The 24,072-nt window shown below is 39.7% G+C and overlaps 1 protein-coding gene across 2 annotated transcripts in view; it reads left to right on the top strand.

Moving 5' to 3' along the window:
* SLC24A2 (solute carrier family 24 member 2) overlaps positions 1-24,072 on the top strand; it is a 169,572-nt gene that overhangs the window by 101,589 nt on the left and 43,911 nt on the right. For both annotated transcript variants that reach the window (XM_078852940.1, XM_078852939.1), the window contains exon 4: positions 11,229-11,279. In XM_078852940.1, coding sequence (XP_078709066.1) covers positions 11,229-11,279 — 51 coding nt within the window. The remainder of the gene's footprint in view (positions 1-11,228; positions 11,280-24,072) is intronic.

The following is a 24,072-nucleotide window of genomic DNA, read 5'->3' as shown; positions in this document are numbered from 1 at the left end:
GGTGGTTCTTTGTTCTAAATCTAACATCTCTGATGAGACCAAATCCAACTTTGATTCAAATTTAGATTGAATAGCTGCTAGAATAGTGTCTAGTAAAACTTTTGAAGTGGCCTCTATTACCATTTGTTTAGGGGTAGATCTCTGATCAGCTAATTGAATTTCCTCAAAAGCAATAATGGCTAGCAGAGACTGCAAAGGGGATTGGGAAGAGAGAGAGAACCTAATCCCTTTTGTTGTCATGATATGAATTTTTTCTATTGCTCCTCCCTCTCTGACCTTTTGTCTTCTTTTAGGAGACATGAATGAAAAGCAAAGAAGACTCTCCATAAAGCATTTAAAAATTTTTAAAAAACAAATGAGAACTTATAATACTAAGGATATAAATGAGAAAAAATGCTCAGAATAGGAAAACTGTATGGTGGATTGTGCTGGGAAATCCACCTTAGAATATAACCAAGAAGAAGTTGATTATTATGAATGTGCAAATCTTGATTACCAATCCATAAACAATGTGCAAAGATAAAAAATAGTTCTCTACTTCCTTAAAGTCACTTCCAAATATACAGTTAATCAAAATGCAGTTACACACTTCTTTAAAAAAAAAAACTGTAGGATATTGACACACACAAAAATTTCCATTCAGGAGTCTGACTTTTTGCAAAACTCTTTACATTTCATGTGCCAAGCTCACCACCTTCTCACTACAAGACAATGTAATCAAAACACAGTTATCAAAATAAATTGTTTCAAGTTGTTCAGAAAATACATTCCAGGCTTTTTTACACATCTCTCAATAGATCTTAGCCTCTATTCTCAGTCTTCTCAGTCATAGAGCTAGATTCATCTTATTTATACTGACATAAACCTGATTCTCCACTCCATTGAGCCTTGTCTAGATTAGAAGAAAAGATGTTTTTGAGTTAACTCAATAGAGAGACTTTACCTCAATTGAAAATCGCAGTTAACACCAATGTAGACACAGTTTAACAGCTTTACCTTGATTTTTAGCCAGTCAAGTTAACAGCTAGGCAAGGCCCAAGCCAGTGGGACTACTTAGGTTCTTAAAGTTACTTGATGAATCAGCACCTTAGAGCACAGAGCCTAAGGACTGGTATACACACAGATTTTACACCAGTATAGCTATTTTGGTTAGAGGTGACATTTCCCCCTTCTTCACCCACTCAAAAATATAGTTATACTTGTACAATCCCTGGTCTGGATGCAATTACACCAATATAAAGGTGCCTTCCACTGGTATAGCTTTTTCTTCTCTCATTCCAAGTTAGTTGAAATGGTACTTTTGTACGTAGACAAGGCCTAAGAGCTGTAAATGAACATGCAGTAGACCTCTCTCATCTGTGGGGTCAGAGGAATGGAATTCCCTTCCACAGATCAGGGAGCACCAGCAGAGCTCTGTCAATATTACACTGTCAATAGCCCACTGCTGTGCCTTCAATCCCTGTCTCTCAAGCCTCCTTCCATATACATGAGGTAATTTAGCTGTTAGATCTGTGTTTGTCACTGACCCTTCAGCCCTCCCATGTTGCACAGCTCTGCAGCATACAGGTGATGCTGAACCTCTTATGTTAGTTCTCTGTGGCATCCCTTTTGCACAGCTGAATAACACCAAGACAGTACAGAGAATATCTTTGACTTTGAGTGGACCAGAATGATAAGATAAATAAAGATTCTTGTTTTTAGGTATATTGGGTCTTCTCTTTTTCCATGGGTAGCTTTAAGCCACGTACAGTCAAGAGGGCACAGGAGAATACACATAAGTTACCAATGGCAGCTACTTGCTGATTCTCACACAGTGGAGTTGTGGGTATATCCTGTTGTATGAAAAATCTCTTCAGTCTCTAATACAAGACTGAGTTTCATTTTCTAAGGGGTATTTATTAATTATTTGTGAAATGTTTGCCTTTGGGCCATACTTCTCAATATCAGCAGGGAGGCCCAGAATCTGGAGATAAACATTTCTGAAAAATGTTCATGTTCTCCAGAAAGTAGAATCACAGATGTTTTAGGGGCTAGAGTTCATTAACTGAATGCTTATTTCAACTTCACTAACTGAGTCATGTACCATTTTCCCATCATGTACCAATTTTCTTTCTATATTTTCCTTTTACCACCCCCTTTCTTCCCTCCATTTCACAATGATGTGGTGCAAATGGCTCAGTATTTTGGTTCAAAGGTGGATTCTGCTGGAAGCAAAATTAAGAAGACATCTATGTTAATGATTCTGTGATTCTGAGCAGATCAGTAGTGACTACAGGACTCTGAGAATAAGGGTGAAGCAGTCAGCAGTGCAGGGTTGTTTTTGTCCTTTCTGCCAGTTGAGGGTAAGGAACTAAGCAGAGACAGATGCAACATGGAGATGAATGCATGGCTGCCTAGATGGTGTTGAGAGAAGGGCATTGGCTTCTTTGAGCCTGGGATGCCATTCCATCAAGGAGGACTGCTGGGAAATGATGGAGGTCCACCTGATGAAGAAGGGGAACGACACCTTCGGACACTAACTCTCCAAGTGAGGAGGGCTTTAAACTAAGTTCAAAGGGGGCAGGTTACAAAAGTCCACAGGTAAGTATAAAAAATGGTGACCTTGACAGAGGGCTGGAAGTTTTGGGGAAAGTGGAAAATTACAATAGGGTCATAGGATTCTATACACAAAAGGGGACTAAACAGAAAGAACTGAAAGTCTTCGTACACAAGGAAAATTATGACCAGAGACTTGGTGGGATAAATCTCATGACTGGAATATGGTTGTAGAGGGGAAAAGCTTGTCCAGGAAGGACAGCCAGGGAAAATAGGAAGGAGTATAAGCTGCATTGTATATCAAGAACGTATACACTTGTTCCAATGTCTAAAAGGAGGTGAGAGGCAGACCAGTCCAAAGTGTCTGGGTGAAGATAAAAGGGGGGTGGGGGAAATATGGACAAAATGGTGGTAGAGGGTCTAATATAGACCATGAAATCAGGAGGATGAGGTGGATGAAGCATTTCTAGAACAAATAACAGAAATTTCCAAAACCCAAGACCTGATAAGTAATGGGGCACTTTAACTATCCAGATATCTGTTGGAAAAAGTAATATGTCAAAACACACATTGTCCAAAAAGTTCTTTGAATGTATTGAGGACAATGTCTTGTTTCAGAGTGTGCAAAAAGTAACCAAGGTCAGCCATTTTAGACTTGGATTCTAACTAGCAGGGAGGAATTGGTGGCAAATCTGAAAGAGGAAGGCAATTTGGGTGAAAGTGATCGTGAAGCGATAGATGATGTGATTCTAAGGAAAAGGAGGAGTCAGAGCAGCAGAATAAAGACAATAGACTTTTAAAAAGCAGACTTTAACAAACTCTGAGAATGGTTAGGTAAGATTTCATGGAAGAAAATCTGAGGGAAGAAGGAGTTAGGAGAACTTGGCTGTTTCTCAAAGAGACAGTATTTAAGGCACAAGAGCAAACTATCCTGATGGAAAGGAAGGATTGGCAGATTAGTAAGAGGTCAGTATACCTGCATCAGGTGTTCTTTAATTATCTGAAAATCAAAAAGGAATCCTACAAAAAATGGAAATGTGGAAAAATTTCTAAAGAGGAGTACAAAAGAATAGCACAAGCATGTCGGGAGAAAATCTAAAAGACTAAGGGCTAGTCTACACTAGAAGTGCTATAACGGCGCAGCTACACCACTGTAACATGTCTTGCTTGTAACACTCCAGCTAATACATCCCAGAATGATGTTTGGTTTTTTTGCACCAGTATTACACTGTTGACTCATATTTAGCTTGTGGTCCACTATGATCCCTTTCTGCAGTACTGCTTCCTTGGCAGTCATTTCCCATTTTGTATGTGTGCAACTGATGGTTCCTTCTTAAGTGGAGTACTTTGCATTTGTCCTTATTGAATTCATCCTATTTACTTCAGACCATTTCTCCAGTTTGTCCAGATCAATTTTAATCCTATCCTCCAAAGCACTTGCAACCTCTCCTAGCTTGGTATTGTCCGCAAACTTTATAAGTGTATTCTCTATGCCATTATCTAAATCACTGATGAAGATATTGAATGGAACCGGACCCAGAACTGATCCCTGTGGGACACTACTTGACATGCCCTTCCAGCTTGACTGTGAACCACTGATAACTACTCTCCAGAAATGGTTTTCCAACCAGTTATGCACCCAACCTATAATAGTTCCATCTAGGTTGCATTTCTCTAGTTTGTTTATGAAAAGGTCACGTGAGACGGTATCAAAAGCTTTACTAAATTCAAGATATACCCCGTCTACTGCTTCCCCATCTATCCACAAGCCTTGCTACCCTATCAAAGAAAGCTATCAGGTTGATTTGACATGATTTGTTCTTGACAAATCCGTGCTGATTGTTACTTATCACCTTATTATCTTCTAGATGTTTGCAAATTGATTGTTTTATTATTTGCTCCATTATCTTTCCGGGTACAAAAGTTAAGCTGACTGGTCTGTAATTCCCTGTATTGTCCTTATTTCCCTTTTTATAGATTTGTACTGTATTTGCCCTTTTCCAGTCTTCTGGAATCTCTCCTGTTTTCCATGACTTTTCAAAGATATTTGCTAATGGCTCAGATATCACCTCAGTCAGCTCCTTGAGTATTCTAGGATGCATTTCATCAGGCTCTGGTGACTTGAAGACATCTAACTTGTCTAAGTCATTTTTAACTTGTTCTTTCCCTATTTTAGCCTCTGATCCTATCTCATTTTCACTGGCATTTGCTATGTTAGATGTCCAATCACCACCAACCTTCTTGGTGAAAACCAAAACAAAAGTCATTATGCACCTCTGCCATTTGCACATTTTCTGTTATTGTTTTTCCCCCCTCATTGAGTAGCAAGATTACCCTGACCTTAGTCTTCCTCTTGCTTCTAATGTATTTATAGAATATTTTCTTGTTACCCTTTATGTCTCTAGATGGTTTGATCTTGTTTTGTGCCTTGACTTTTCTAATTTTGTCCCTACATACTTGTGTTATTTGTTTATATTCATCCTTTGTAATTTGATCTAGTTTTCACTTTTTGTAGGACTCTTTTTTGAGTTTCAGATCATTGACAATCTCCTGGTTGAGCCAGGGTGGTCTCTTGCCATACTTTCTATCTTTTCTATGCAGTGGGATAGTTTGCTTGTGTGCCCTTAATAAGGTCTTTTTGAAAAACTGCCAACTGTCTTCAATTGTTTTTCCCCTTAGACTTGCTTTCCACGGGATCTTACCTACCAACTCCCTGAGTTTTCTAAAGTCCACCTTCTTAAAATCCATTGTCTTTATTTTGCAGTTTTCCCTTCTACCATTCCTTAAAATCATGAATTCTACCATTTTATAATCACTTTTACCCAGGCTACCTTCCACTTTCAAAATCTCAACCAGTTTCTCCCTATTTGTCAAAATCAAATCTAGAACAGCCTCTCCCCAGTAGCTTTCTCCACTTTCTAAAATAAAATTGTCTCCAATACATTCCAAGAATTTGTTGGATAATCTGTGCCAGCTGTATTGTTTTTTCAACAGATGTCTGAGTAGTTGATGTCCCTCATTACCACCAAGTCCTGTGGTTTGGATGATTTTGTAAGTTGCTTAAAAAAGCCTCATCCACCTCTTCTTCCTCGTTAGGTGGTCTATACTAGACCCCTACCAGAACATCACCCTTGTTTTTTACCCCTTTTATCCTTACCCAGAGACTTTCAACAAGTCTGTCTCCTATTTCCATCTCAATCTCCGTGCAAGTATATACATTTTAATATTCAAGGCAACCTCCTTCTTATTTTCCCTACCTGTCCTTCCTGAGCAATACCAATTGCTCTTCCTTTCTATACCAATATTCCAGTCATGGATATTATCCCACCAAGTCTCTGTGATGCTAACTATGTCATAGTTGAGTTTATTTACTAGCATTTTGAGGTCTTCCTGCTTATTCCCCATATTTCTTGCATTAGTATACAGACATTTAAGATACTGATTTGATTTCGCCCCCGCCCCCACAGTTCTAGCTTGTCTCTCCTTTATCCCTCCTACAACAGCCCATAAACCCCTCAAATTCCAACCCTTCTCTCAGGTCTCCATGTTTTCGACTTACCGGTGGGCTTTGGTCACCTGCCCCTTTTGAACCTAGTTTAAAGCCCTCCTCATAAGGTTAGCCAGTCTGTATCCAAATATGCTCTTCCGCCTCCTTGATAGGTGGACCCCATCTCTGCTTAGCAGTCTTTCTTCCTTGGATAGCATCCTGTGATCAAAGAAGCCGAAGACCTCCTGGCATTCACCTCCAGGATGCATCTGTGTCTGCCTGGGCCCCTACCCTTGACCAGAAGGATGAAGAGAACACCACCTGCACTACCAACTCCTTCACCCTTACACCCAGACTACACACTGTAGTCACTTCTGATCTGATCTGATCTCATCTGAGGGTTATACCTTGCAGTATCATTAGTGCCCACATGGATGAGTAGCATGGGGTAGTAGTCAGAGGCACGGATGATCCTTGACAATTCCTCCATAACATCTTGGATACAGGCCCCTGGCAAGCAGCATACCCCCCAGGATGCCAGGGCAGGGTGACAGATGGGTGCCTCCGTCCCCCTCAGAAGAGAGTCACCAACCACCACTACTTTACGTTTCCTCCTGGGAGTGGTGGCTGTGATCCTCCCAGCCTTGGAGTTACATGGCTTCTCCTCCTCCACCTTCGGGGGTGATTCCTCATCACTCACTGCCAGGGCAGCATAACGGTTTTCCATCACCATGGTGGGTGGGTTGGGAGTAGGGGTGGAGCATTGCCTTCTGCCAGAAGTAACCAGTAGCCAGTGTCCTCCCTGTGACAGAGCCTTATCCTCTTCCTCTGGTGGCATGACAGCAATCCTCTGTAGCTGGATAGCATCCTCAGCCTTGGAAGTCTCCACATGAATATTGTCAATGAATTCCTTGTGTGCACAGATGCTCCTCAGCCTAGCCACCTCCTCCTGTAGCTCTCCCACCTGCTTCCTGAGAGATTCCACCAGCAGGCACCTTTCACACCTTTCACAGCCTGGCTTTCTGAGAGTGGGAAATGCAGGCCACAGTCTCTGCAAATCCACACCATGATCTGGGTAGAGGCATCCGTGGTTAGGTTCTCTGTCTGGATAGAGGAGCAGTGTTGGCACTGGCAATGCGTCCCTTCCTAACCATAGCAATTCTAGTATGACTCCCTCCCACAAAATCCCTCTCAAACTCCCCTGTTTGTGGTCCCCTGTTTGCTAGCTCCCCTTGGTCGCTTAGCCTCTGGCTTTTAAGGCCTTCTCTCCGAGGTCAGCCCGACCCCCTCATTAATCACACAGGGGAGGGTGATCACAAGGCTGCTTGAGGCTGATCAAAGATGATCCAGGATGATCCAGGGAACAAAGGCTCAAACAATCCCCAGACACACAATCTCAACCAGCTCTAATCATAAACAGCATCAAGAATAATTTTTTCCACAATATTTCATTTCCAGTTCTGACTGAAATCAGGAGGTTCAGAGAGATGCAATCTTTTTTTAAGCCTCAAAAAAAAAAAAAGGGTAGTCGAATTCAGTTTGAATTTTGGATGAACATTTGTGTAGGTCCCTATTGTATCCAAACCAGTTCACTCCCTCCCTAATTAAAATATCTTACAATGGCAAGATAATAAAAATGAAAAATCTATTACAATGGGAAGATTACAGATGAATCCCAAAGGTCAGATGCACTCCAGGGATGAGACATGGGTGGCAGTAAGACTGCCTAGTTTTTGCACAATAGGTGTAAAATATGTACTAAGTAAAATCTACCTGTTGGAAGGTTTATGTCAGGTTAATATTAATGTGAAATATTTTAACAACAAATTTGTATGTATAGATTTTGGTGCCTAATTTTTGGCACCCAAGTCTGAATATTTTGGCCTAAATCTTCAAAAAGTAGGCTCAATCTGAGGAGGGAATCTTAAAGTTAGTTATATCATATTGCATCCTACATTGTCTGTGTACTGGATTTTAATCCTCAGATATTTCAGGGGGTCTGTGTCGTGCTCTATTCACTGTGACCCATCATTGTTGCAATTCCCATACAAGAGCTGTAGTCTTGGAAATGCCTGCATCCATGGAACTCCAGAGATGACATACTAAGTGGCAACATGTGACAGAACGGACGTTGCTAACATTTTTACTGTCATTTTTGTTGTATCTATTTAGTATCCAATTCTTTTACCTATAATGATGTTGACTAGCACATACTCACCCAAGTAGTCTTATTCAAGTCAATGGGATAATTCTCATCAGTAAGTACAGGGGACTGCAAAATAGTGTGGTCAGTGTGCAGTGTGGTCACTACCTTGTTGCTTCTGCAAAGCATGAGCAGGACTATAAAAGCTTTGGGGAATGTAGTCTCGCCTGCAAGGTCTGAGTTTCACAGGCAGTAGGTTTTCTAACAATGTGGGAATTAAACTATTTTAAATCCTTTTAGTCTGAAATTACTAGTCTTGGCAGCACACTCGCTATATCTAAAATCCAGGAACGCAACCACTGCTGGCATCATGCATTCTTATTGTGTATATGTCTTCTTTCCTTCTCTCTTATTTCTGTTAAGTTTGTCTTTTTTTCTTCTTCCTGTCTCTCTGTGTGCCCCCTTTCAGTGGGAACAGCAGCAAACCCAGATCTAAACCTGATCCCTAGTGTATCTCCTCTCGTGCCCTTCTAATGTGATTTTGCTTTCTGCTGCGTGGGTATTTGGGTCTACGTTCTTCACCCTTCCATTGTTGGAATCTCCTCTGTGTCTCATCTCTTTCCCAGCAGGTCCCCTGTCTTACACTAATGCCTTTCCACACAATTGTTTTGTCAGTTCCCCAAACCCTCTTTGGTAGATGCCTTCTTTCCCGCAGTGCTGTATTGCCTTCCTATCCCCTACTCCATTTCCTCACTCATATTGGACCTTCTTTCCTGATTACTATATCCATCCCCTTATCAGCTCTCTTGTTCCCAAGCATCTGCTTCCGGGTCCAATTTCACTGCTCCTCTTTCCTTTAGGGCCTCCTTTCACTCCTCTCTCTGTCAAGAATCTCCACTGGCTTCTCTCCCCAGTCTTCAGTACATCTGATCCCAGGGGAACTGGGACAGTCATCAGGGAGCGCAAGTTTAAAAGAGGAAGAACTGTTAAAAGTTAATTTGAACCCTGTAGTTAAGATAACCAGAGTTCTAACTAAACAATATATCCAGTCCTGGGCTCCGTACTCAGGGAAAATCCACACTGAAGTCAGTGGGAGTTTTGATTGGGTAAGGAATTCAGGTGCTAAATCATCACCTGTATTTATTTAGGGTTAAAACCAGCATGTACAGACTAGAACTTCCTTTGTTATAGAAAGTTTTTACAAAACTATATAAAATCCTTTCTTTAGTAGACTGCTGTCTTTGCTCTAAATGAGACTAATGATAACATTTATATATATGTATATGTGTGTGTGCATATTTACATACTCATGGAGAAAAGAAGAGACTGTACAAATATGAATACATATTACATATGATCATTTTTGTTAATATGTTGATTATTCATGTAACACAATCTTTTACAATGAATAAGTGTACGGCACTTTAAAAATCATAGTGATAAAGAAAAGACTGTAGACTTTGTTTTTATGCCATATAGTTTTCCCTGTATCACATAAGTGGCCTCAGAAATGCTCATCTAACAGAATCAAGTGTTTGAAATTGTTAGTATAAACAAAGGATCTTTTTAAATACCAGATTTGCATATCACCACAATACCTTAGAATGAAAACTAAGTTCAAGATGTCTATTGAAATTTACCCAAGTGAAAACTCTTTGAATAGAACATGCAGTACATCAGCTCCAAACAATGGGCTAAGAACAAAATAATGAGCTAGCATTTTTATAATTAATTTCTTAAGTGCATTCATGAATATGAGGAAAGCATAATTGATCTGAAAATCCCATCATCAACTTGTTAGATATCTATAAATCTTAAGATTGCTATTGCTGCTAAGTGTTGAATACTCAGAAGTGCAATTATTAAAGTTTTACATTAAAGGTAGAACTGAGTGAAATTGATGAAAAATGTCACATTTGTGCAAAATTTTTTTCCAGTACATTTTGCATGATTTTGAATCCCTCAAATATTGTTTTATATAACATTTTGGAAGATTGTAAATTATTCATAATGAATCATGCAAAACTTGAAAGAAACAGCTTCACAGAAAAAAATGAACTTTAAAAAACTTCTGGATGAAGAGGAGGTGATGCCTCACAAAAGCCAAATTATCTAGAGGAATAAGCAAAGGCTTGAGTGTCAGGAGGGTCCTCCTAAGTTCTAGTCTGTCTTCTGCCACTGACTGGTCTTAATAAATACTATGTACATGTATAGCGCTTTGCAAACATTATTTAAGTAGATGTCACAGAATCCCCTGGAGTAGGTAAATATAAATTCTCTAGCTTTACCGATGATAAAACTAAGTCTAAGTTATGTATCCATGTTCAGACAGCAAGTCAGCATCAGAACCACCATTAGAACCTTTGTTTTTAGATTCCAAACCTGGAGACCCAGTCCCATTCATTAGGGCATACATTTTCAAAAAGTGACTGGTCATTTGGGGTGTCTCAATTTTTGGGTGCTCAACTTGAAACACATTAAAAGAACTTGATTTTCAAAGGGCAGGTTCACAGCACTTCTGCAAATCAGGCTTCTTTAAGGTATCTAAAATAAAGTAAGGTACCACAAATCACTCGTCGCTCTGAAAGATAGGCTATGTCTTACACTAGCACTTTTGTCAGTCAGGGGTGTGAAAAAACACACCCCTGACCAATATAAGTTTCTCTGACAAAAGTACCGGTGTGGACAGTGCCGCTCGTAGTGGTGATTTAATTATGCCGGCAGGAGAGCTCTCTCCCGCCAGCACAGAGCAGCTACACAGGACACCTTACAGCAATGCAGGTGCCGCTGTAAGGTCTCTAATGTAGACAGAGTCTTAGTCCTTAACTACAGTGCTTGTCCCCAAATCCCATCCAGTCAAGTCACTTAACTGTAGCAAGTGACTTCTGAAATTTGCAGTGAAAAAAAATCACGGTTCACCATTTCAACAATCCATGTGTGCCTATAATTCTGCAGAAATTTTACATAATCCCTCCAAACTTTATTAAGCACATGTGCAAATGTGTAGATTTCTTGAATGTCTGCTGGTTCCTTATCTTTATGTCTTTTACTGTGATGTTGTAGAGCTTGGATCATATGGAAAGCTAAAATATTATGACACAATGACTGAAGAAGGTAAGAAATATTTTAGAATTGTTTGTATTCGCTTTCTGTAAGTGTTTTTTAGTGCCTTTGGCGTGTTTGCTTTTTCTTTCTTTTCTTCCTTCTTTTTGGGGATTATTTATTTCCTCTTTTTGCATGATCTCACTGACAGTGTGATCTGTCATCATTCTTTTTCATATTTTTGTCATTTGCATTTGCAGTTTTGTTTCTTTCAGATAAAGACATACAAAAGATAATGTTTTCGCTAAAGTAAATAATACATATATACTAGTAAGTATATACTAATATATAATGTATACTTATATGTATATCTTTTATACTGTGGTTTTGACATAACACATTCAATAAGATATGTTCATTTATGGATGACCTAACCACAAAGTCTGAGAAGAATTATTTAATGGCCTCACTTTTCTGAATTATTCAACAGCTATGAGTTAACCTGATTTTTTAAAATGCCCCCCAGTTTTTCTGGCATAATTTTGAGGGCATAGTTAACTTCAACACAGATGTTAGCATTAGATCCCAATCCTGCCAACATTTATAAGTAGGAAGTACTTAGGGCCTAGCCAATGCCCAGTGAAACCAATGGGAGTCTTGCGATTAACTTAGAAGGTCAGTGCTTATAGCCCTGACTCAGGAAAGCGTTTAGACACATGTTTAACTTTAATCACATGTTTAAGTTCTAGTGCAGCCAATGTTTCCTTAATTGGGATGTTTCCCTCAGTTGAGGGGTAAATGTTTGCAGAATCAGGGACCATTGTCTAACTACCTGATTGCATCTGCCAAATGGGTGGTTACAGTAGCATTTGGACTTGTAATTAATTGCACATTCAAAATCAAAGATGAGCTTGAGGCTGCGTAAAAATCGGCCATGTGTTTATATTCATTTCTAATGCTGCATATGAGACAAATAGCTCAATTTTTTTTGTTAAAATGAGATATTTTCAGTATCTAAAATCAAGCTGAATTTTAGGATTTTTGAAGAGAAGCCTTCAAAACTTTTTGTTTCTTGTATATGCGTTAGTTCCTCAGAGAAATAAAACAAGTAGCATCTCATACCCAAAGGCCTGCTCCTGCAAGTCAATGAGTACTCTCAGTTTTCACAAGCTTCCCCTCCCATGCTGCAAGATGCTGGCCTCTTCCTTAGATGGGGCTGGCTGCTGACTCGCATGGAAGACCATGAGAGTTGAAGCTTTGCCGCACTTTGCATGGTTGTCCAGCTGGTACGCTTAGGGCTAGTCTACAGCTGTGTCTCTCATGGGTGAGAAAAGCCAACTTAACCACCGATGTAGATAGTACTAGAATTCTTCTGTCTGCCTAGCAACTGCCTCTCAGAGAGGTGGATTACATTGAAGTGCTGCACCTACACATTTTAAGTATAGACATAGCCTAATACAATGTGTTGTATGAATTCAAGCTCCTTTATTCCTATTTTGTCAGAATAGCATAGACTTCATATGAAATAAAATAATGTTTATTTTACGTTAGCCTACGTCTACGTTAGTTACGTCTACGTTAGCCGAGTTACAAGCTGCCATTAGCAACATAAGGATTTGCCCAACAGGATCAAAATGTTGTACCATCTAGTCTGATATCCTGCCTCTGCTGGTATCTCAGATGTACCTGAATGTGAAATAAGGAGAGAGGAATTTCATTTCCTACCTTGTGGCAGTCAACTTTATGGCCTGGAGCATAAGATCGGACTATCCTTATCTTGCATGACTATAAATGTTAGCTTATTAATGATCAGTACATTACCCGGCCATAGTATTTGACTTTCTGACAGCCCCTCTTCCCTGCCGCCTCCACCAGCGAATAAAATGCTTGAAAAAAGTTGCTGATTTCAAATATAATTATACAGTGGAACTGTACTAATCAAAAGCTGTCACACAGCTCTATATAGCCTTTTTCAAATTAAAATATTTTGATTCAGAAATGCCACTGTGGTGCATCATGCCCCCATTCTCCTCTAGAGGCTGGGCTCTCTAATCAAACTACATCTCCTATGATGTACCATGGTCCCCCTCTTGGTGAGTAGACGCAGTGCATCATGTGAGATAAAGTCTAGCTGTGGAGCCTGGCCCATAGAGAACTCCTGGGAGTTTCCATTTCCAGAATAATATATTATGGGGGTTGATTTTTCTTTTCAGACTTTTTGATTTTTGGGTGTTTGGTTTTTCAACAAAAAATTGAGAACCCAATTTTTCATTGAAAAATAGGTTAGACAGAAACAGAAAAAGCATGGCACCCTGGGCTCATTACTGACCTAGAACAATCAAATAGCATTTGCTATTGAAAGCATAATTCTCCGCTTTAGGCTAGTAAGAATGCTGTATATATTTCTCTCAGAAAATGACTAAGCTACAATGCTTCACGAATTTATCACCTTCAGACTGATGTCATGCTCTGTAACTGGCCCTAGGTAAGAAGTTAAAGAAGAAACTGTGGCCCCAGGCGGCATGTGAACCACCTGGGCCACGGGGGAAGAGTAGAAAGTAAGCGGGAGCCTCAGGACAGAGCTTGGGCGGGGCCACCCCTGGCTCTTTGGGGAGGCTCAACTTCCCCCTGGCCTGCGATACCTGCCACCTATGACTATTACTGAATATGGCAGCTTGGTTCCTATGAAGGATGAGCCAAAGACAACCTATTATTCTTCACAATTTACGCTGCCTCCCCATTCAGGTTTCTGATTTACAAAGCCCTAAATGGAATCTGTCCATGTTCTCAAAGACTGCCTCTCCTTCCAAGACTTCCTATGCCCACTGTGATCATCTGTACTACACTTAGCAGAGCCTGGGTATATATTCAATGAAGGTGGAGGTCAAACCTTCTCAACAGCAGATTCAAGGCTCTGGAATATCCTCCCAAAAGATATTGAGAAAAATCCTTCCCTCTATATCTCCAGATCATACAGTAAAACCTACTTCTTCACTATACCATGCCTCAAAGAAGCAGACGAATATTAAACAATTCTTCTAAGCTTAATGGTACCTGATTCTTTTTGAACATTTAACTTCATTTGTAGAAGAATCAGGATAACTTAATTGTGACTGGGACATTCATAAGTCTCCTCTCCACCTTCATGAAGTTAGATACCATAACAGAAATTACCTAGCTTGTACTCTAGATAGACTGGGAAGGTAATATTTGTTCTATTGAGACCAAACTGCACGCATCTGTGTTACGCAGTGCTCCAACAGACAGAGCAAAAGAAAAATTCCACTGCCAACTATAGCTGCATGTTGTCAGAGTGATCTTATGTCATAGCCGTAAAATATCATGTGTCTCTTAATGTTTAGAAAAATCTAAGTCAATATGTACAGCACTGTAGTATGTGCAAGTTAGCTTAAGCTAACTATATGATGATTGACTGAAAAGTATTTAATGTTACAACTTTACTTTCTGTAACACAGCCATCTTGAAATCACAACTGTGAATTTCAAAGTGCCGGCCTATTTATGTTATTTTTGCATTGAACTGCAGTTCTTTCTAATGCTTTCTTTCCAATGTTGGACCATACTGCTTTCATATTTCTGGATTTGTTAAATACTGACTCTCACTGGATAGAAGTGACTTGTATGAATTGAAAATGTTATTTGCTGTACATTTTGAAGTTCTTCCCTTTATAACAATGAAATTGTTTACAACAGCACTGAAATTAGTGGAGGTATTTGAGTTTTCCACTGTTCTAATTGAGAGCAGAATCTACTGCCAAATGGGTATAAATCATTATTACAATAACATAAATGGATATACATTCCCTCCCTCCTCTCACTCCCTCACACACACACACACACACACTTGATTAAATGATCTGTCCATTTCAAAATTAATCTTGTACTTTTGTATAAGAGAGAGTTCTGTTATCTCTTTATCTGGAAGAACTTTCCCATTTTAATGTCGTGACAACTGATCCACACTGATGCTTCTATGCTGCAGAGGAATGCATTGATCTTCCTTTGTAATGTTATATTGGAATATATACATTTCAAAGTGTTGTGCAAGTTACATGGACCATCACATATCAACTACATTGAGGCAGCAGTGAAACTATTAAGTCACTTCCTATCCTTCCTTTTTAGTATTTTTTCTTCAAGCTGGAAGGAAAAGTAATATGGATGAATCCTGGCTATTGTGTAGACTGGTCATATCTGAATGGTAATACTAGAAGAGCAGAGCAATTTAAATACTTTCCTCAGGTACCAGTTCAGAAAAACTGTGCCCTCAGTTACATCCATCTAACCCAACTGATTTCAATGAAGGCAGAAATTTTGGGGACCAGTGAAGATCAGCAGGCAAGAACCCAAATCTAATATTATATCTGAAACCACAACTTCTGCATGGCTACTCAATGTACTATTGTCTCATTGCTATGCCATCGCTATGATCCTTTAAAAATTAGAAGATAATTTTGTAAAGATTATTTTAACATTTAAACTCCACTAGCCTTTAGTAATTTTCATGACATCTGGCAGAGCATATTCCTGCCTTTTTCTTCCTCATGACCCCATTTCCAGATCCAGAGAGCATATCTACACTTGATAGCGATTCTGTTTCCTAACTAGGTAGCAGAATATGACAGGGAGTCTTGCCCAGAATATCTGATTCCCCTCTCTTATGTCTCTCTTACAAGTAAGGCTATGTCTACACTACAGATGTCTGTCAGCATAGTTATGGTAGTCAGGGATGTAAATAGATGTAATCCCTGATTGTCATCTCTTTGACAGCAGAAGCCCCTTGTGTAGACATATTCAGACTGGCAAAACTGTACTTATTTTATTTGTGGGTGTGGTTTACTATACCAGTAAACAGTGCAGATTTGCTGGGATTGCTGCAGTCACACTAGGAGTGCTTTGCTGGTATCATAAACCAGTATTCCTATATCAGTAAAATATTTCTAGTATAGACATAGCCTGATGTATCACCAGTATTCTTCATAATCTCACATGAACCAGAGCCTGGAGTCTCAAGTTCATTTTTAAATCTACACCTAGTGACCAGAAAGAAATCATACTGAAGTGCCCAAACCCATTGACTAGAACTGAACTATACTGTATTTTATTCATTTATCATTTCACTTCTTCAGAGTGGCTTGTACCCAGATGGAAGGTCCATTTAAAACTGGTCTCTTCGCTGAGATATGAACAGCGTCATTGAAAGTACAATTCTAGGCTTTTCAGATTCCATTTCACCACAGTTGTTTAGAAATGACACAAGCAATTAGCAGCAAAATCTATAGAATCAGTACAAAATAGCCCAAAAGCTAGAGTGGCCACTTTGCCTTAATGGGAGTGGATTCTGAATGGTAACAACCAGCGGTTACTACTCTAGTGGCCTTACAAATTCAGACTGTTTAGCACTTACCCCTTTCTGCTGTTGCTCACAGTAAGTAGGCTATTGCTATGTAATGTTCGTAGTAAGAGTGAATAAATGAAGTTGTTTCTAGAATGCTCCCAGCTCTGCAGCACAGTAGCTAGTTCTCCACTTTTGTCTGTCTCCCTTTTACATCAAATATATACCACAATTACTGTGGTATTTTCAGGGCTGAAAATGTCAACTCATCATAAGATCTCAGCTTTAAAGTCTACTTTCCGGCTCCTCCGCCTGCCCTGCTGAGTCTCCAGCTTTGGATAGCATGGGAATAGCCAGGACTGACTGCTGTGATCTGGTTGCTGACTGGTTTTTATCCCACTCCTGCATCAGGCACCCAGAAGCTACTAGGGGAGGAGCCCAGAGAAGAGCTGATCAGAAAATGGGGGTGGGGGCGGTTCTGTGCCAAATGTAGATGAAAACCACAGATGTTTAGTTTGAATCGCAATTGTCCATGAAAATTTCATCTTTCCATTGAAAAACCAAAAACTGCTGCAAACTGAAATTTTCAACCAAAACTGAAGGAAAATGGCTTTCTGATGGGAAAAAATTCAGTTTTTTTGAGGACTTTCTGCAAACACTTCCATTGAGTAGAAAAACCCCGTTTTCTAGTGAACAAATGTTTGGATGGAAAACTTTTGACAAGGCCTTGAGATGAGTAGCCAGCTGGGGAAGGGAGAGGGGGAAGGAGTACAGGTATAACAACAGCAATTGCTAAGGCAGGAGCCTCATTGAAGGGGTATGCTGAAGGGAGGAGGAACTGAAAGGGAGCGCCTGGAGGTGTGTGCAGTAATGAATTTCAGGGAGAAATAGAATTGATGGTTAAGAACAGCTGAGGAAAGAAAAGTAATGTGTTGGGAGGAGTGGGAAAATTTATGAGGGAAAAGAGAGAATTGATGTACTTGTGTGGGAGGATGTATATGTCCATAATCAGGATACGTGATGGATTTGAGGAGGAACTGATGATTTTTGGAAGTACATGTACTGTTTGCCTACTTCAGAACTTTAAAATTTGCATGATATTTGCATTTTGTGACAGGGTCAGGCCAGATGGCTACAAAAGAGTGGTCGAAGGTAGATACATTAATTCCAGGTTAAGCAGGTCCCTTTTCCCTGGGTAGAATAACAGGGACTATTCCAAAACACTCAGGAATTTTCTAGAACTAATTCAGGCAGGCAGGCTAATTAGGACACCTGTAGCCAATTGTGAAGCTGCTAGAATTAATTAAGGCTAATCAGGACACCTGGTTTAAAAAGACTCTCACTCCAGTTAGTGAGGTCTATGCAAGGAGCTGAGAGTGAGAACTGCTGGAGGACTGAGGAGTACAAACGCTATCTGGCATCAGGAGGAAGGTCCTGTGGAGAGGATACAGAAGGTGTTGGGAGGAGGCCATGGGGAAGTATCCCAGGGAGTTGTAGCTGTCACATGGGTGTTACACAAAACACTATAGACAGCTGTGATCCACAGGGCCCTGGACTGGAACCTGGAGTAGAGGGCGGGCCTGGGTTCCCCCTATCCCATCAACTCCCTATTGTATACAGGAGGAGTTGACTTGGATTGTGGGTTCCACCAGAGGGGAAGGTCCCTGGCCTGTCCCCCGACTCACTAGGTGGACCAGCAGAGACCATGGGGATTGTTCTCCTTTCTTTTCCCCATGCTGGCCAGTGATGAGGTTATCTGAGTGAATGGCAGATTTGAGCCATGAAAGTGGCCAAACTGAGGGCTACTGTGAATCTCTGAGGCGAGCAAAACCCGCCAATAAGCACAGGATCCACCAAGGTAGAGGAGGAACTTTGTCACAATTTGTCAACATTTTGAAAGCTTTTCCAAGGCTTTTTGTTGCACTAATGTGGACAAGGTCGGTTGTCATTAGGCTCCACTCAAGATGGATTACTAACACATTTTTAATATGTTGTCATAGCTTCTGAACAGTTAATTAAGGATATGGGCTTCTGGAGAAAGTCTTTTCCTTGCTGGAAGAGAAATGAGCGGACAAAGAACCAGCATATGGCAGTACTTTTTATTCACATTATGTTTGTAATTCTGATCTCCTTGAACAAAGATGAAGAATAGACACAGTGCCTCACGAGGTGTGTCTCAATGTGTTTTAACCAAAACCCCAAAGAGTTTGTCCAGATTGGGATTTGTTTGAAACATGTTTGCTGCTCATGGTCAGCCCAGGCCTAGAAGAGACAATGACCAACTAATACATTTTTAAATGTGGATCTTTCTATCTATGCTAGGTGCAAAGTCATGTTCAAATTTCTTAGTTAAAATGTGTGTGTGAGTTTACAAAGCTGATTTATTTTCTCAGTCTAGATAAACCCAGTAAACTCTTTACAACTGAAGATGCTAACTCAGCCAGGTGTCCAGTCAAAGCTAGCATCCAGATGCAATTAGCTTGTATGAGATTGTCTAGCTAACAAATATTCTAAACTATTTTGCCTGAAAGAAGCTTTGGCTTGACATAAATTGATGACTAATTTGTTTAAATACACCACCCAATTTCCTTCAGTGGCTCATTAACCCAGCCCACTCAGCTATGGTATTTACATTTAAACCTTTTGCAGAAAATCTCATCTTAGATATTTGTTTCAATAAAGTTATTTATTTCATTTCTTATTATGGGCTGAGGGTTGAAGAGGTTGGTGGGATTTTTTTAATCTTAAAATATTTATTAAATATACCATTTGAAAAAATGCTACAATTGCTACGTTCATTACCCTCTGATTTTTCTTAAGTCTTGCAGTTATAAAGTATAAATACATGAGAGAACTTATTCCTATAAATATGCTATGAAGAAAGGAGGTAATTGCTACATATTACCATACATATGTTGCATGTAGTGTGTTATTGGTATTAAAAGAACCTAGAAAGCACCCTTTATGGATTGGCATAATGCAATTTCCATCCCAAAGCTTCATCTACTGTAGGTAATACAGATATATCATCTGAGACCATACTATACATTTTCTACCAATAAAGAAAGCAAGGAGTTTTTAGTTTGGTTTCTCTGTAGCAACATTTAATACTGACGAGACCCTCTGATTCCCTTTAGCTTTCCAAAGAGATCTATCATCATTGTTTCTGCATAACTTCCCAAAAAACCAAACAGGAGATAGTGTTCTAGAAACTTAATTTAAATCAAAGTATGGTATTTTAGAGCTTTCCATCAGGATTTTTCAAAAAATAGAATCTCCACTTGCTATATTTTACATAACACCTCCTTTTGTCGTCCTTTTTTTTTCTTTCGCCTGAGCCTTATATCGGTTAGTGCACTAAATAAAACACAGCAGCATGTGGCTTATCACATTGCAGGGTTCCTTTTGTAACTCCACTCCCTCGTATAGCTTTCGATGTAAAGTTGTGAGCCTGTGAGTAGATTTTTGGGGAGTGTTCTATTGGCACCCAAACCCTGATAGAAGCTGTGTACCTTCAGCTCTTGCTGAATTCAGAGGAAGGTGAGAGAGATTAACACCTCAAATGGTTCGCAACAAATCCAAATGCATTTTAAATTCCAAAGCTGTCAGGAAGGTACCTGCTTTGTAAGTAGCTTTTTGTGTATCACACTCTTTTTTCTAGGCATTAACCCTATTTGTGTTTTGTTTTGCTTTGTTTTTTGAATCAGAAAATATGGTTTCTGGGTTTTGGTCTTTCTGGTTCACTTTGCCAGCTCACTTATGGCTCATTGAAGAAACATTTTTTCACTATATACAATAGGTATCTATTTAAGATGTTGTAGAACAGATTTTGTAGAACTGTTCCAGATTTAGCTTACCAATTTTGAGGTCACTGTGACTTTTGGTATATTTTAGAGGTGTGCTATAATTGGATTTACAAAGGAAACTCAGTTACAATTGCAACTATTGGTTTAGATTCAACTAATGTAAGGGTTCCAGCACACCTTGATCATGATTGTAATAATTAAATAAATATTTGGTGATGGTGGAGGCTTTCTAATAAGGCATAGGATATAAATTAACAAATTAGTGAAAACAATCCTCAGTAGCAAACACATACACTTGTTACCTTTGGGAGTCAGTGGAGGTTTAGTGATATCTGTAGTGAACCTTTGGAAGAGTCCTGTAGAAGACATATGTTTTATAAGTTCTTTGAACCAAGATTCACGGGCTAGATAGGCAAATAGAGTACTGACTACAAAACTGGGCAATATATTTTCCCTCTAATTGGCCAGTAGCAGGTGTCTAAAGTATATTCCAAGCTTTTTATGATTCCGGGGTGACAGTGACCCACTCCCATGAAAGAACAGTAAGGTCTGTAGGACTGTTTGTCTCTGTGAAGAATGTTGCACTACATAACTGAACAAATCTTTGTGCAGTGTGCAATGATAATCACCCCAAAGTTTGTGCATATCTAGAAGAGAAGAGGTACCATAAGTTTTCAAAAGTGGAGGTCTGTGATTAGCAGACTCCCATACAAACACTTGCTGTAAGACTGAACAGTCTTGGTGAAACCTAAGCTCCATTAAAGTCAATGGGAATTTTCCCATTGACTTTAGTTGAGAAAATATTTCACCCCCTTTACCAGAAGAGTGAAAAGATCAAAGTTTCAAGAGGTATAGCATAGGAGTAAAAGAAAGAGAAATACTGCAAAGCAGAGCTCAGAGACTTTAGTCAGTAATTACATTCTATCATAAGGCATAAGCACAAATGGACAAAGTTAAAGTTGTATAGACAACCTGAACTTTGTCTTTTCCTGACTTTGAGTCCTTATCTGCAGACTTAGCACTGCATATATGCAGCTTTTTGCATTTTATCAGAGGTAAATGGAGAACAAGGAAGTTGAAAGGTAAATAAATGGTGCGTTTATTGATTTTTAAAAAAAAACAGAATTCATCAAAATGGATATTGCTTTATGTATCATCAAAACAGCCATTCGAAAGCCAAATATATTGATTGTACAGCATCTTAATTCAAACTCAGTCTGACCTGTCTCACTAATGGCTCTCTTAACGCAGTTACACTGTACTCAGTCCTGGGCTTCTCCTGATCACAGATGGAAATTAGCAACAGAATGCCTGTTCTGCTTTTTCTCGTTTTACAATAATTTTACCAAGTAAGTCTTGAATGGAGCTGTAGTTCTGTATGGACCTTTGATCTAAATGAATTGCTTCACATGCTTTGCTAGCACAGCCATCCTTTTGATTGACTTCAGCACCTCACTGAATCAGTTCTCTTGCCCTCCAACAGCGAGTTTACTCAAAATGTCCAGAGCAGTGGCGCTCAAGCAGGTGGCTTTTCTGCCTAGCCTAGAATGCGGGTCTTTTTTCATGTATGAATAGGTCCTAACGAGGATGGCAATTACTTTGTTTTTTAAAGATACAGAAACTGAAACACAACCACTCAGAAAACACACAGATGGAAGGGTCAAATCTACATTTACTCTGTGATAACAAACTAAGAGGAGATAGAATTTCTTTCTGATATACTCATTATGTATACATTTGTATATTGTGGGCCTGAACCTGGGCACCTCCTAAGAGATGGGGAGCATGCACAGTCTCCATTGACTCCTTGCAGGACTGGGCGGTGTATGATGTGTAATTATTTTGGGGACTTTCTGAAGTCACTGGGAGTTTTTTGCTCACAAGGAATGAAGAATTGGGCCCTTTGTTTAATGAACTAGTACTCTTCACCTGTTAAAAGTTGAGAGTCATTGGTCTACACTAAAAAGGAATGCGGAAAAAATGTCTGTCCTGTCCCTTTTTGTTCTTCAGAATGAATTCTAATTACAGTACTAAGGCACCAAGCGGTCACTGAGTTTTACGTATTTTTAGAAAGAATGCAGGGATCACCTAGTAGGGGAATTGTATTTTTAGTCACTCATCTTCTGTCTCTCCCACACACATGCACACTCCTGCACGTTTCAGCCCTTCTTTAATTTTCTGTTTAAAGAAGCAAAGCGTACATCATCATAATGACTCAGAACCACAGCACTCTGCTGCTAAAGGGGCACATCTGGCAAGAAGGTGCCATGGGAAAATCATGTATGTCCCTAAGACGGAATCTGAATAGAATTGTATAGCACCCAAAGTGAAATAAAGCATGAGTTACCCCTCAGTGGTTAGGTATTATTTATTTGTATTACAGTAGCACCTGGAGACTCCAAGCCCATTGTGCTAAGTGCTATACAAACTACAAGACCTAAGGAATCTAAGAGTTTGTCTACATGGGAAGTTATTCTGGAAAAGATATTCCTGATTAACACCATATGTGGTTGCTCTTATTCTGGAATTCCACTGATTAGGATAATTCAGAATAAGGTGCTTTAATTCTGAAATAAGACATCTATATGTGGTGTTAATCGGGAACAGTTAATCCATTTTAAATTCACACACTATCTTACTCTGGATTAATTTTCATGTGTAGGCAAGCCCTAACTACATTATAATCAATGTAGAGCACTGCTTAGAACTTCTTTCCCCTCTTCCTCCTTCCTTTTATCTCCCTTCCCATCCTATTCAACATCCCTCACCCCATGAAAAAAGCCTAAGAGAGCAGATGAACCCTGCAGCTTTTCTTGTAGGTCATTAGATCTGGATTATATTAACCCAAAGGGTGGGAAATAATTTCTAAGGCACCTGCACTTCCCAAGAGTCTATGAACTCAAGCATTTTGGCTGATCTCAGCTGTCATAGAATTTTACGAGGGAAGGAGCAGTGTCTCAGATAATTAGTCCCACAGCACCTAGCTCTTTATAGAGCAAAAGCCATACCTTAAACTCCCCCAGAAATAATTTGGTGGTCAATGCAAATTATGGAGCATAGGTGTAATACAAGCCCCATTTAGAGTGTACTGCACTAATCCAGACTTAAAGTGACAAAGGCATGGTTAACTGTGACAAAATCCAGATGTGAAATGAAAAGTTTTAAGTTTTAAGCATTTTGCCAAGGGCAAATGATTAGAAACACTCTGGCTCAGTCAGGATTCCTTGTTGGGGCTCTGTCTCCCTGTGAAAGGGTGCATCATGCACTCCTCCTGTGCCCAGCAAACTTCCCAGACTGGTGTTGAGGGAGGCATTGCCCCATCTTCCTCCCACCCATCCTCAGTGCACAGGTGTTCATCTGGGATAGTGTCTCTGCTATGTATTTGCTGGCTGGCCCCTCTACAAAGGCCTAACTCTTCCCCACCCCTTGGGCACGAATGCGAGGCCAGTCACATTGTGGCCCCAAGGGTGGAGAAGGAGGAGGTAGAGTGATATAATGGTCATAACTAGGATTTTTGGGCAAAAAGTAAGAAAGATAACATTTTCTCTTAATGTTAAGAAGCACTTCCTTGAAGTGATCTCTGGGTGTAGAATAATTTTGCAAAGGAAGTGACGGATACTTCATCTCTTTGGGCATTTAAAAATAGGTTACAAAATGTATTGGAGAGAAAAACCCAGCATTGGGAGAAAGATTGGCCTGGTCTA

The sequence above is a fragment of the Lepidochelys kempii genome, chromosome 5 (genome assembly GCF_965140285.1).
Source record: "Lepidochelys kempii isolate rLepKem1 chromosome 5, rLepKem1.hap1, whole genome shotgun sequence".
Taxonomy (NCBI): domain Eukaryota; kingdom Metazoa; phylum Chordata; order Testudines; family Cheloniidae; genus Lepidochelys; species Lepidochelys kempii.
The sequence above is the reverse complement of the archived record's forward strand: the minus strand, read 5'-3'. Positions and strand labels throughout refer to the sequence as shown.